Below are 14573 nucleotides of genomic sequence, written 5' to 3'. Positions count from 1 at the left end.
AAATCAATGATACATAAATATCGTGTACATTCATTTTTTTTTTTTTTTTTTACGATTCAGAATCCTACCAAACCAGTTAAGGATCGAGAACTCCAGCAGTGGATCTGAGTGGCGAAACGCCAGTTTTGAACGTTGCATAATAGCGGAGTGAAAGTAGTTGATTGATCAGTGACGGACCGCGAAGCGGATCAGCGGGACTTAGGACTCTTCATTGGATTACAATAGCACTTATCAAGAGTCGATAGTCGGCCTAAGTCGGCCATTTTGACGGCTGTTGTGACGTCCCGTGGAGTAGAGAGAGGGGCGGGAGGGGCGGGGCGGGGGAAAGGGGGGGGGAGAAAAAAGTAAGTAGCGAAGCTGCCTGTCGCTTGGATATTTCCAAGTATCGAGAATTTCGACACAGATCTCGCGACGCTTATTGAGTTGTCCGCCTTATTTCTATTGGAAGTTGACCGTCCAAGCTACGACATCCGATTATACTTGTCGAGTGCAAAGCCTCGGGATTATGTTACGCGTAACCTAACGTACTTTTGCTCAGGCCAACTGTTTTAAGGCGAAGTATCGAGCAGAAGATTCGATTCCGGTGTATCTAAAGGGTTAATTAAAGACCGTTTGGATACAGGATACGCCGGAGCGCTTCTACGATACCTACTGCTTGTAACTTACATGGGGAACGGCAGGTTTCTATGCGGACTTTGGGCAAATGGAATCGACAGGGAGTTGAAGGGAAGAAGGGGGGGAGGGAAGGGGTTGGAAATGGATATATATACATATATATACAGAGTGCTGAGCTCCTCTCGATCGATCCTCGAAGGATGTGGAGACCAACAGAGGTGACTCCGAAAGAGAGAGCGAGAGAGAGAGAGAGAGATAAAGTAGGGGAAGGGTGAGAGAGCAAGCGGAGGGAGGGCAGAGAGGGGGAGAAATAGAAGAGAGGAGAGCGAGAGACTCGTCGAGAAAATAACTAATAGGGGTGGGGTTGCAAGAGACGCTGCGGATGTGAGCGGATGTGGCGAGGAAGGGCAGAGGGGCAACGGGAGGAATGAGTTAGATAAGGATGAGAATATTGGGCCAAGTGGAAGGGAAACGAAGGGATGATGCTCGCGCTTGGAAACTACCTATGCCCGTCGCCGCGCCGGTACGAACAGTACTGCAAAATGTCGGGTACCTACGGATTCCTTCCGTGCCCGCGCGTATACATCGGGTGTCCCGGAAAGAGATGCGGAGCGCCGAGAGATGTGAAAATCCGACGGTGATCCGACGGATATGGATGAGAGGAACGCTCACAGGCGAATGCTGTGGAACGATTGCGACTGACTTTACAAGCGCGATTAAATTAATTAATACGAAAGAGTCACGATTACATCGACGACACGAGGTTATAATTATTTCAAGCTGCCAACGTGTTGTTTGCACGACTATTCATGCTTAAAGACATAGAGCGTCGAGTGCCAATTCGTCCGAGGTCTGTCTTTCGAATAACGAGCCATAACTCAAGCGGCTTGCTAAGTGCGAACGTAAGATCCGCAAGAACAATTACGAACGGCCGCGAGTCGTCTCGCGATAAAACAATCGCGTGATTGTGTAACGGGAATGCTGCGAAAGCTTTGATTCGACATTGTATAAATAGCATAAACCTTTGCGGCCTCTAGGGTCTCTACAAATAGGGGGCCGCGTTGTATAAACGGTTAGTAGACAAGCGGTAGACTAGAGGACAGGCGGCAACGACTTAGGTCTCACTTCGGTTCGAGCGAGCAGGGCAGGGGCAGGTATAAATCTTCGCCGTTGGACTTCGGCCGGGCGGCACACAAGCTCGATGCCGGAATTTCTCTCTCTCTCTCTCTCTCTCTCTCTCTCTCTCTCTCTCTCTCCCCGCGTAGTCGAGGAACGGTCGATATACAGAGCGCGAGTCGATAAACTTGGACTTCCGGTTAACAGGTCTCGAACCGAGAGAGAGAGAGAGAGAGAGAGAGAGAGAGAGAGAGAGAAACGCCTTAAATGAGAAACACAGTTATTCTACCTAATTACAAACTGCGAGTTGACAAGGAGAGAGACCGTGGTTTCCCCGTAATGGATTCGCGGATGATTAATATAATCGAAACGATCTCTCGAGATACGCAGTTTCGTCTCAAAGTTCGAGAACAAGGGCAAATCTCGCCACGTCTTGCCACGACGCAAGAAGCCGTAACATTCCTAAAGCAATGCAAGAAGCTCGAATCGCGAAGTCTCTCGGTCGCACGTCGGTGCATGCTGCATCATCGCGCAGTCGCGTGGGTGTAGGTGAAACTGCGTTTATGCGCGCACGCATATCCCGCGTCGTCCTTCGGTGAAAAGGACGAAAAAGGACGGGCGATGAACAAAGAGAACGAAGGATCACCCGCTGTTTCCAGCGTTTCGAGGATGACGAAACGTCCGTAAGGGAGCGGAGCCGAGATAGTCCGCTGTTATATCTTTCACACATGCACACGTATCTCCGTAAATCCGGGCCTGCGTCTCGCGTATTACTGCGAAAGTGATTCCGGGCGTTTGGTTTATCCCGACGCGAAAGAGGTCGATGGCGACCCTGGGCAAGTCGAGTTACCTGCGAGCAAAGTTATATCTGAGTAATATCGCCTCGAGTGCAGGCGCGTCGATACGTTGTAGGTGTAGAGGTGCGCTTTAAACGTATTAAGCGGCCCTCACGGGCGTGGATATCGTCGTTGATGCTTTGTGTCACGTCGCGATCCTTCCTAACCGCGAATAAAATTAGACGTCGGATCGGAAAGGGAGGAAGGAACGACGACGACAACGACGACGACGACGACGACGACGATCGTGGAGAATCATACGCAAAGTGCGACTAAGAAAGGGAACGGACGTGGTAGTAACAAACACAGTTGGTAATAGTGAGAAAGGGAGAGAGAAAGAGAGAATTGGCCGTGACGTCGGCGACCATGTGAGAGCACCCTTAAGCGCGAAGCGCGCTCCCTCCCTCCCACTCTCCACCCCTCCTCGCTCTCGCGGCTCGGCGGGCGCGCGAGAGCGCGTCGGGCTCGCGCACTTGACTGCCGTGCTCTAAGTGAGAGCGCCACGTGACGTCGTCGCGCACGACCCCAGGCCTCCGCTGTGTGTGCTTCCGATAGCAGCACGCGGGCCGATCGTACGGCGCGCCGCGATTGGCCACACCTTTTCGTGGCGGCCGCGCCGCTGCTCTTCGGATGCGATGCAATGATAATAAAACGAGCGACCGCTGCTTCCCCCCCCCCCCTCGTCTCTCCGTTTCTCCTCTCGGCGAGCGACGGACGAGAGGAGCCGGAACGCGACGCGATACGACGCGGTTGTGACGGATGCAAAATGCATGCGTTACTACTTCGCGTACGGATCTTACACGCGAACGCGAGTGACCCGGCAACGTCGCCAGTTTGTCTGTCTATCTGACTGTCTGTCGGTCTGTCGGTTGGTTGGTTGGTTGGTTGGTTGGTCGGTCGGTCGGTCGGTTGGTTGATCGGACGTATACAGGGTGTCGCGGACGACGGATTCGCTAGCTCAACCCGCGTACCTTTCGACTTGTCTTTCGTTCTTCATCTTTCATGCATTCAGACTCGATGTCAGATCGGTGTACCGCGTATCTATGAATATTCCCGCTATAGCTATGTTTATTATTCTACCAGTGGTTATATATACACGTTTAATTCCCATCGATCCCACCGATTCCATTTCTGGGACACCGAGTATTATTATAATTTTCTTCAGGTGATATACCTGATTTAGAAATCCAGAATATACATATAAGAGCCAATCACGATCGTTGCCTGAGCGTTCCAAACGTGAAGATATCAGACGAAGCGGGTGTACGTACTGCCCGTGTCTTTAATAACGCCGCCAGCAGCGGTATACAATTCATTCGCTCGCTCGCTCACTCGCTCCCCCCTGTCTCTGTTTCTACGGGAATGACACTCGCTCGTCGATACTCTTTGTCGACGTTACGTCATCGAGTAGACACGGATACTAAATGTCTGAATAAATGCAAGTATACGATCGATATAGGCGGGTTGTTGTAAATATTACATTATACGCGAACGGAGCGAGCTTCTTACGCCGAGTGTGTAATATATCCCCCTCTATACAGGATGTGTCTCGGGAGGAGGTAGAATTTCGAAGAAGCGAGCTTTATAGGCTCTCCTGAAACGACGCTCGAGAAAATACCGTAATCCCGCATACCAAATTAACGCGGAATTGCGGCCGCGGGTACATCAGCGAGACGACAGACGCCGAGCTTCTCGCGTCAAAGCCTATTCGTTCGGGACACTTGGTATATCCGTGATGTCGTAATTTGCCGAAAATAGAGTCGACGTGTACGAGAAATGCGAGTCGTCGTCTCTCTTCGCCGGTAGAAAAGAACTAGAATCGTAATGCGTGATCGCGGATCGATCCCTCGCGCGCGAGAGCGAACGGCCACCGTGTACAGCTGTAAAATTCATCGCGGCCGGATATTTTGCTTAAATTTAACGTTGCATTCGCACGTTCGTTATCGAATAAACGTGAAATATATAGTTATTAATGTAGGTATCGATGTAAGCTGCATGGGGTCGGCACGCGCTCCGCTAAAACGCACCAATATGCTGCTCAGCGTAAACAATTCTTTTATTCAAACAAATTTTTCGCCCCGGACGTTTCGATCGTTCATTTTGGTCATCATCAGACCGTTGCAATTACTCTTTCACATTCAATTATTCCGCGTTGTTTGAACAAAAGAAATGTTTGCGCACCGACACATCGACGTTCTGGCTCGCGCGCGGCGGCGCCCGCCATTTACATCGGTCTCGAATCTGCCACTTTATTATACGTCGCTCCGATACTTTTCCTTCTGGGGGAAAAAAAAAAAAAAAAAATAACGGTATCTCGACGTATTAGATACGGCGTTGTGCCTGCCTGCTGGCTGTCTCGTTGCGGTACATAGTCACGTAGGGGAGATGGGCTCGCGGAAAACGCTTCGCGTTCACACTCGGATGCCGCTGCAGATGAATCGTAAAGAGAAAGAAGAAAATGAATGACGAGACGTCGCGGAGCGACGAATGCCGGTTCGTAAAATCTCGAACGAACGCCGAACGTCTCCTTTTATTACGCGCGCGCGCGCGCGAGAGACTCGTTTCGTTCCGTAATGAGTACCTGCCGGACCCGACGACGACTCCAGCGTTTATTGGCTCTACGCCAGTGACATAATACGATCGTCGGATTTCATCGGACGGATCGGAGCTGCGGCGAGCTCCGATGGCCGATTTTCTGCCTCGCTTACCGGGGTACGTCAACAGTAAGGGCCGTCTCGGAGGGCTCTCCGGGTGATGGGCAGAGCGAGAAGAGCGATCGCGCGAAGTTGCGGCGACGTGCGTGACAATTCGAACGTCGCGGTTTCGTCATGAGATAAAGGTCGACGGCGATGTGTACGACGTTGCTGCCTGCCGGCCCCCGAGCACGTGATAAAGCGATAAGTGGAAAATTTGCGGACGAAATGCAAGTCGCTTAGCCGACATGCGGCAACTACTGCGATCATGAGCTAATTACTCGTTTCAGCGGTACGAAGTCGATAAAGCCGATAAAGTGTATCGATAGGTTGAGCGATAATCTTCTAGGCGAATGTCGTCCGACGCTTTGTCATCGCTTAACGTCTTTGTTTCGCCACGACGTCTCGAGTTTTTTTTTTCCCTCCCCCCTTTTTACATGAACGTTTGCAAGACGACGGCAAAGGAGAAATATCTTTGTATAAGGGACTAAGAAGAGAAAGGACGCGTGTGCGCTGTAGGCAGCTCACCCTCGCTCCGAGAAAGCGGGCCTCCAATAACTCCTGCTTCCTTGGGTCCAGGGTGGCCTGAAAGTGCTCCATCTTGACGCCAGCGCCTGGAACAACAAGTCACAGCGAATTACACTTCGACCTCTCGCCCATGGCCGCCGGTAGAAAAAGGAATGAAGAATTTGCGATAAGGATCGAGAAGCGTACAACGCGATCTACAAACAAAGAGTCGATCGCGGATAACGAGCGATGTGAAACTCTGAAAGCTTCTCTCAATTGACTCTAATGTATCGTGAAATCGATGCGATGTATTAGAACAAAAGAATCGAAAGGGGGCGAGGAAGACGAAAAAAAGGGGAGAAAATATAGAAAAGAGAGATTAAGCAAGGGTTAGCCGTGCGGAAAAAACGCGAAGAGAAACGGACTATCGCACAGATTTCCGGCAGATATCCGATATTAAATACCGGATGGCGCTATTATACGCCACGCAGTCGTAAGAAGATCGTCGCTGGCGCACGTGGAGATGAAAATTCAAAATTGATTCCTCGGCAAGGATCGCGATCGCTGTCCGTTTCTTTGCGTTGATTCGAGAGCTGCAACTTGAAAGCCGCACGAAAAAAAAAATTATCAAATCAACGATTATATTCTTGTATATGAGCAAAAGTATAAAATCTTGAAAGAGTTTGATCGTTTTAAACAGATGTAAGTTGCTTACGTGAAGAATTTTGTTTCTTTCAAGAAGATTTCGTACTCTTGCAGCTTATACACATGGAGAAACAAAAAGTTATCAAATTGACTAAATTTTTCAACTTGATTAAATTTGTTCGATTCAAGTATTTATGTATTTAACCCGAGTACATCAAATACATAAATTTGACTTTTTATTTAAGCATTTATATATTTAACTTAAATACTGGAACTAGAGAAATTCAATCAAGTTGAAAAATGTAGTCGAGTTGACAATTTTTGTTCTCAAATTAACAATCGTGTTCTCAGTGCATGAGAATATGATTGATGATTTGACACTGATTTTTTTTCTGTTCAATCAGAGAAAAAAAAATTAGTATTAAATCGACAATTCATTGTTTCATATATAAGCAAGAATATAAAATCTTGAAGGAATTTATGATCTTAAACGGACATAATTTGCTCACATAAACAAAATTTCTTCATAGCAAATTATGTCTGTTTAAGATTATAAATTCTTTCAAGAAGATTTTGTACTCTTGCTTACACACACTGAGAAAAAAAAGTTAAATTGACTAAATTTTTCAATTTGATTAAATTCTTCAGTTCAAGTATTTATGTATTTAATTCAAATGCGTAAAACACTTGAATTTTAATTTAAACATTTATATATTTAACTTAAATACTTGAATTATATACTTATATAATTGACATTAATTGATAAGAAATTTAATAAAGTTAAAAAATTTAATCAAACCCACAACTTTTTTTTCGCAAATCAACAATCATATTCTCAATGAAGATTCGATGGTTGATTTGATACTAATATTTTTCTGTACGACCACAGTAAAAAATTAATATTAAATCAACAATCCATTGTTGAGGAAACAAAATTTCTTCATGTAAACAAATTATGTCGATTTAAGATGATAAAATCTACCTAGAAGATTTTATATTCTCGCTTATGTATGAAACAATGAATTGTTGATTTGATACTAATTAACTTTTGTGACTGCATTGCGAAAGGGTTTGTCTTTGAGCGAGAGAAGAATGTACGGAAGTAAGCGGCGACGTCGTCCTCGACGACGAAGTTTCGGCGTTTCCGTATTCTCATGGAGGCAGAAAATTCGGATGGGCGGACATACGCCGCCTTCGGAATTATACAATTATCGACGCTTCGACGACGCATCCACCGCATCGTAACTGCGACGAAGCTGCCGATGATTACCGCGCGCGCAATAAACTGGACATCCCACCGGTCGTAAACGGCGCAATCCGAGTGCTATAATTAGCGTTTGCGGGACGAAGTTATGTGCCGGGCATTATCTATTTCGATCAAACGGATTGGATTTAACTAGCGTCGATCCTCTCCTCTGCGGATAAACCTCCGCGTCCTCTTGTCCCGCGTCTCGTAAAATTAGTCGAATCGACGGCCGACGACACAAATAACGGATAATTCGTTAAACCAACTCGCGCGTCGCGTGTCTTTCCATCTTTATTATTCACGTCGTAGATAAAACTATTGTTGGAAAAAAAGTATCACCCTATAGAGTTAGTTAATCATTCTCGGGACGTAGTTTCTCGGAAAAAAAATGTTCGCCGAGTTTAAATCCGTCCAAGTCTATTGAGCGCGCGTTTCTTTTTTTTTAATTTTCACAACGAGAATCTGTAGCAAGTACTCTAAAAAAAAAAAGTTTTTTTATGTTTGAATAAGACATATTTTAAAAACATTTTATTGATTTAAATAAATATTAATTAGCATAAAATAATTCAATTTTAAACTTGGAAAATTTTTCTTTAAATCAAGCAAATGACGTTAAAATAAATATATTTTCTTAATTATAAACTATTTTTTTTCAGTGCAACTAATCTCGAGAAATTCACTGATTAGCAACACAGAAAAAAAATTGCACCCAGAGAAAAGTTTCTTCGAGTCAAAAAATATTCGTTTGAATCAAAGAAACTTGTGCATTGCTGTGCGAATTAAAGAAAAGTTTCTTTGATTTGACAACATTTTTTGATTGTTCCTTTTATTAGAATTAAAGAAATAATTTGGTTGTGTAACACAAATCTCTTTTATTAAATGTAAGAAATACATTTTTTGAACGAGAACAAGTAAATTATTTCTTATATTTTTATCAGCGCTCCCTTTAAATTAAAAAAAATTATGTTTAAATTAAAGAAATATAATTTAAACAAAATTTACTTACTTTAAGAAAAGCTAAATAACATCTCTTGAAATCAAATAAATTTTTATTTTCCTCAAAGGTATTCCCACTTCAACTTAAAAACATACCAAGTTAAAGAAACAGTTTCATCAATTCCAACTTATTCTGGGTGTAGTATCAATTCAACAATCATTTTTTCATACATGTGTAAAAGTATAAAATTTCGAAAAAATTTGATAATCTTAAACAAACATAATTATAAAACCGGTACAGAAAAAAATTATTATTAAATCAACAATGACATTCTCACATAGCTCATGCTTATGAAGAATTTTGTTTCTTCACGCAAACAAATTATGTCTGTTTAAAATTGTAAAATTCTTTCAAAAAGATTTTATACTCTTACTTATGCACACACTGAGAAGAAAAAAAAAGTATTGTAGTTAAATTGACTTGTAGTTAAATTTTTCAACTCGATTAATATTCCTCAGTTCAAGCATTTATGTATTTAATTTAAATACATAAGATACTTGAATTTTAATTGATGCATGTTTAATTTACATACTTATATGAAGAAATGTATTTCTTACACGAATTTCGTTTCATGTAAACAAGTTGTCTGTTTAAGATTATCACCTTCAAGATTTTATACTCTTCCATGTATACATGAGACAATGATTGTTGGTTCGATACTAAATTTTTTTCCTGCGGGGAGACGACGCGAAGCCAGCGCAAGATTCACTTAACGTGTATAACAGCTTTAGTTTTCATAGATCGGACTACCGGGAACTATCATCCCTCTCTCTCTCTCTCTCGTTCTATTATCAACGCGTGTATACACGACTGAATGAGTCGCACTGCTCGCCGTTACTTTCGAGAATCACTGCAATCCGTTAAAGACATTATACACGTTCACGATGCGTGACCGGCCGCTGCGCGTTACCAAACGGCGCAACGTTGTTTTGTACGTCGATATTTAACGATCTTTCCGTTTCTGCAATCGGATCGCCAGGTAATATTTCGCGCGCTCTCAGGTTCGACGGGAAAATTGAGAAAGTGATGGGAAAATTGATTGAACGCGGCATGCGACAATTAATGCCACTTGGACCGGGGGCGGTGGAGGGAAAGAGGAAAGGGGGAGAGGGGGGGGCAGCCGGAACGCATCTGGCCGCTCAATAAATCCGAGCGGAGTGAACGCGCGAAGCGCGCTCGCTCGCGCGCGCGAGTGCAGTAGCGCAGTCATTGAACTCGTCGTCGGCCACAATTTTCATGTAAAACGGGGGCAAGGCTATTTTATTCGTAGCGCCTGGGATAGGCGAGCGGGGTTCGCCGTAAGTAAGGAGAGATAGACGCGGTTCGTCGAGGCGCAGATTTAATTGCGCAATCCAAAACAATGCGCATTTACGACACAGCGCGCGTGTAACGTCGCGCGACGAATCTTAGGGACACTTCGATTTCGTCGCTCCAAAATTGCACGACGCTACTCGGCGGCTCATTATCGCGGATACAACGCGCGCACTGGCACTTCCCGAATTTCAATTTCGCCAAGATTTTATCCGTCCCCCCCATCCTTACGTACGCGCGAGCAGCGCGAACCTTCGGCACCTTCGGCCTCTTGCATGACGCGACGTTTACATCGCGGAGAAGTGTCACGACACGGCAACGGCTGGAATTTCATTCGTTCTACAAAAGGCGCGGAGAAAGCGAGGCGCTAGCAACAATGTGAGACGTCGCTCAGGATATTTCGCGAGCGCTTCTACGCGGCGAATTGCATTACTCGCGCGCGCCGCGCCGGCCGAATCGTCTCTCGCATCCTCCGAAAAAGTGTGCCATCCGTATACATCGGACGATAGGGTCGTCTCCCCGCCGGCAGCGACGCTGCGCGATGCTGCGGGTCGATCCACTTATTGTTGTTCGCCGGACAATGCCGAAACGTGACAGAGGAGGTTGTCGGGGAGAGTCTCTGTCGTTGCGATACCTTCTATCCGCGACATTTGCACGGGGATGACTAATTAGACGCGATTTTTCACGGGGAATCCTTATTACCCCCGCGAGCTTATTATCTAGCTCTGCACTCGCGGAGAAAACGATTTCTTTGGACCTAATAAATTTCATTGTATCCAAACATATTTATTAGGAATGGTCCAAACAAATCAATGTTTGAATCAATAAGCACGACTAATAATAGTATTATTTTTGTCAAATAACAGATGTTGTTTGAACGAAACAATATTCAAACTGTTAATGTTTGGTATAAACATATGTTGTTTCAACGAAGGTCAAATAAATGGGAATATTAATTCCAATGAAATCTTTTTCTCTGCGTGCTGTTGAATATTAAAGAGTGAAATTTAAACCAATTCCTTGAGTTAAATGACATTTACTTTTCACTTCTACGCGTGTCGGAATTTATTATTTTAACACAAAATATATTGTTAAAAGAGCAACCTCATCTAATTTATTTCAGTAGTTAAATCGCTTAGTTTAAAGCAAGTATTAACGTATACACCTAGTACGTAATAAATTAAATTTGTGTCAAATTTAACAATAATTTAATTTACTAAGGCCAATGCGAGTACGGCGCAGGTGCGCAAAATATATTATTGTTTTGAAAAATAATTCTACATTTTGATTTGAATTATAATTCATTTTAAATTTACCAATTATTCACTCTATTAAAATAATTTTGAAACAATATATAAAACTTTAATTCACTAGGTATATCCTAACGTGAAACATCAATTACTTAACAAATTCCTATAACTATTTAAAATATCACCAAATTATTTAAATTTCCAATAATATTATTGTCTACGATTCGCAATTCTCAGTTGAAAAACAGGATAAGTTCACTACCAAATTTAACATTTTTATTAATATTTGGTTTTAGTTGATTTAACAATAAGTTAACTCGTTTAATTTCACTCGTTCTAGTTTAAATCAACGACGTATTAAATTGGAGCAATGCCGACCTATAAGAATGTTTAAAAACAACTCGAATTGGGCAGAATTCGGCACTACGAATTTAACAGTGCGTCGCGTACCGCGATAAAAACGAGAAGAGCCATCGCGTTTCATCGCGATCAATGGACGGGCGAGTGCAACTTTACGCAACGCGGGATGCAGCGGTTCGCATACTGCACGATAGTCATCGCATTCCTACACACAAGCGCGTAGTCTCTCTCTGTAGAAATAAATATACTTTGTTTCCAACCGAGTGTGTCTTTCCTTTGCTTATATCGTACGTGCGCCGAGAAAAAAATTTATTTTCAAACAAATGTGTTTTTCTAATATCTTTTCGCGTTTCCACGATTAAAACAAAATATATTTCCCAAGTTTGAAAACAAAATTATTTTAGACTAACTAGAATTTTATTTAAATGAAAGGAAATGATTTGATTGGAAGAAATTTCTTTTTCAATGGATATACGTACATTTTCTCCTCGCAAAAAAAGAGAAATCTTTAATTTTGAAGTAAACATTTTTTTCTAATATCTTATCGTTTCCTCGATTAAAAAAAAATATTTTCCAAGTTAATTAGGCAAATCATTTTCTACTAACTTGAATTCTATTTAAATGAAAGGAAATGATTTGATCGAAAGAAACTTTTTTTTTTTCAACGTGGATATATCATACGCGCATTTTCTCCTCTGCGGTAAAACGGAACGCACTAGAATCGGTTAACGTGCAACGCGTTATCGGAAAGTTATCGGAAAGTTGCCGCACGGCTTGCGAGACTTACAATTAGCGGGGATTCCTATTTCCACACGAGGGGGGAAAAAGCTCTCTCTCTCTCTCTCTCTCTCTCTCTCCGTGTGGAACACTCGGCTACGCAAAATGACAAACTCATGATTCATTGAATCTGTCGCGGATCCTTATCTCAACGAACTCGCGACAATTGTTTGAAAGATAGCGTGTAGCCCGAACAAGGGTCAACTGAGACCTTCAATATTATATCTCAGTGAATGCTGCGAGAGATGTCGGCGCGGCGGGGAGGTTTGCGGAACTGAGTAAACCGAGTAATAAAGCCGGCGGAGGGACGATGATACACGAGCGAGCGGAGATCGGCGGAAAATAATAAGAAACGACGTCTCGCGAGAATTTAGCGTGGCGAGATCGCGCTTACGATCTCCTCGCGAAATCTCCCCGGCGCAGAAGAAGCCGTTATCGCCTTTAATTTTTGCAATAACGAAAGATTTCAAAACAGCGCGGCATCCTCCTATCGCCTACGAACGTTCTCAAGGCTATTTACGTATCTCCCGGCGTATTTTTGCGCGCAAGGTGAATAAAAAGTTACTGCTAACAGCTTACGCCGCGCGCCGAGCCGAGCGGAGCCGAGCCGACGGGCGGCGGCGGCGGCGGCGGCGGGGCGGCGGCGGAGGCGGCGGCGGCGGCGGCGCGCGGCGCGGTCGGTACAAAATAAGTTTTTGCGGTTGTCGAAGTGGCACTAATGCTGCTCCTCGCGTCTTGTAACGCACATACATACATAAGTGTAATTGAGCGGGCAGACCGACGACGGTGTGTTCGCCGCGCCGGCCGCCGTGGTTGATTTATCCTCGCGTTACTTATCTAATCTCGGTGTATTATAAGACCGAAATAACATCCGTATTTTCATACACCGGGCGTCCCGAAATCCTCGAGCGAGCGAGCGTGCGTACACGGGGTGATCCCGTCGCCGCGGCGAGTCGCTCTCGATCGTCCGTAGGATCTCGCCGAGCCCGCGTTCCAACGTGCACTTTCGTTAATCCGAGCTAAGCGGTGAAAGGGTTAAAAATAGAGTGAAACGGCGAGCTAAGGAGAGAAGGCATGCGTGTGCGTTCGCGTGTGCGCGTACGTGATCGTACGTTGTGGTCGTTGGACACTTACCACCACCAGAGTTCCAGCAATTATCAGTCATCCCTGTTTATCCATCTGCAGAGTTGGCACTACATTATAATTACACTGATCCAACTCGCTCGAATGTCCTCGCGGCACGTTGGTCTTTGACGGCAGCGGCGGCGTCGTTACGCGCGCCGGATACACTTTTCATGAGCCCCAGTGCCGCCCAGAAGAACAAAACTCTCAGCTCCGCCGCATCGTTTTACACCAATGAGAGCACCTGTCTCATTATTGATCTCACACACTACACACTCTCGATCGCGAGATGTACCGGGTGGGCCGCACCGCGAAGACCATCCGCAAGGTTTTCGCGCTCACACTCACGATCGCTGCTTGCTGCTGATGCCCGGCCACCCGCGGAGGGGGGGCGGGGGCTGGAGGGGCGCCGCTTTCCGCCCGACAGTTGGATCTCTCCCCTCTGTAACAGCACGATCGCACGCGTCTACAGAACTGCGCCGGAACTGCGCCTCTTCCCGAGCCGCGCTGCTCTTCGATGCTCGTTCGACGATGCGCCGCGAGCCCCCTCTCGAACGAACGAACGGGCGAGTGAGCGAACGAACGAACGAACGATCGCCGATCAGCGAGATCCCCGGCGATTTCCGGGACTCGCTCGCGCGACGAACTCGCTCAACTTCGTTCGACTCGAGAGGAACACGTGCGCATGCCGCACTACGCGACTACGAGAGAGCACCGTTATCTTACGCGATACCGCGTCGTTGTCGTCGTCGTCGTCGTCGTCGTGGCTGTCGTCGTCGTCGTCGTCGTCGTGGCTGTCGTCGTCGTAATCGCCCTCGTCGTCGTCGTTGTCGTCGTCGTCGTTCTCGGAAGAAAATCGATTTTGGTCGCACGAGATCGATCGTCTTAACGCGCGGCGGCGAATCGATCGCCCCTCGAATTAGTCACGTAGTCGCGCGGACTCCGGCAGCGTTACCGTTTTCCATTACCATTGTATTTTTCGATTACATTTGAAAACATTACAGGATATACCTTGAATCGATAGCATTTTCAAGAATCTCTTACCTTTAAGGATTTCTCAGGGCGTATTAAAATAAATAATAAAAATGTAAAAAAAAA

General features: G+C 45.1%; 1 protein-coding gene across 6 annotated transcripts in view; it reads right to left on the bottom strand.

Annotated features, from left to right (window-relative positions):
• The window catches only part of LOC105201701 (serine/threonine-protein kinase tousled-like 2), a 52624-nt gene that overhangs the window by 33323 nt on the left and 4728 nt on the right, over positions 1-14573 (bottom strand). For 5 of the 6 annotated variants that reach the window (XM_011169829.3, XM_011169830.3, XM_011169828.3 and 2 more), the window contains exons 2-3: positions 13488-13917; positions 5789-5874 (exon numbers count right to left, since the gene is read on the bottom strand). In XM_011169829.3, the coding sequence (XP_011168131.1) occupies positions 5789-5874; positions 13488-13518 (117 nt within the window). In that variant the 5' untranslated portion in view covers positions 13519-13917. Of the gene's footprint in view, positions 1-5788; positions 5875-13487; positions 13918-14573 lie in introns of those variants that run through there. The other variant, XM_039457162.1, reaches the window with a different exon arrangement.

This window comes from Solenopsis invicta, chromosome 14 (assembly GCF_016802725.1).
Source record: "Solenopsis invicta isolate M01_SB chromosome 14, UNIL_Sinv_3.0, whole genome shotgun sequence".
Lineage (NCBI taxonomy): Eukaryota > Metazoa > Arthropoda > Insecta > Hymenoptera > Formicidae > Solenopsis > Solenopsis invicta.
Note: the sequence above shows the minus strand (reverse complement) of the source record. Positions and strands in the feature narration are given on the sequence as shown.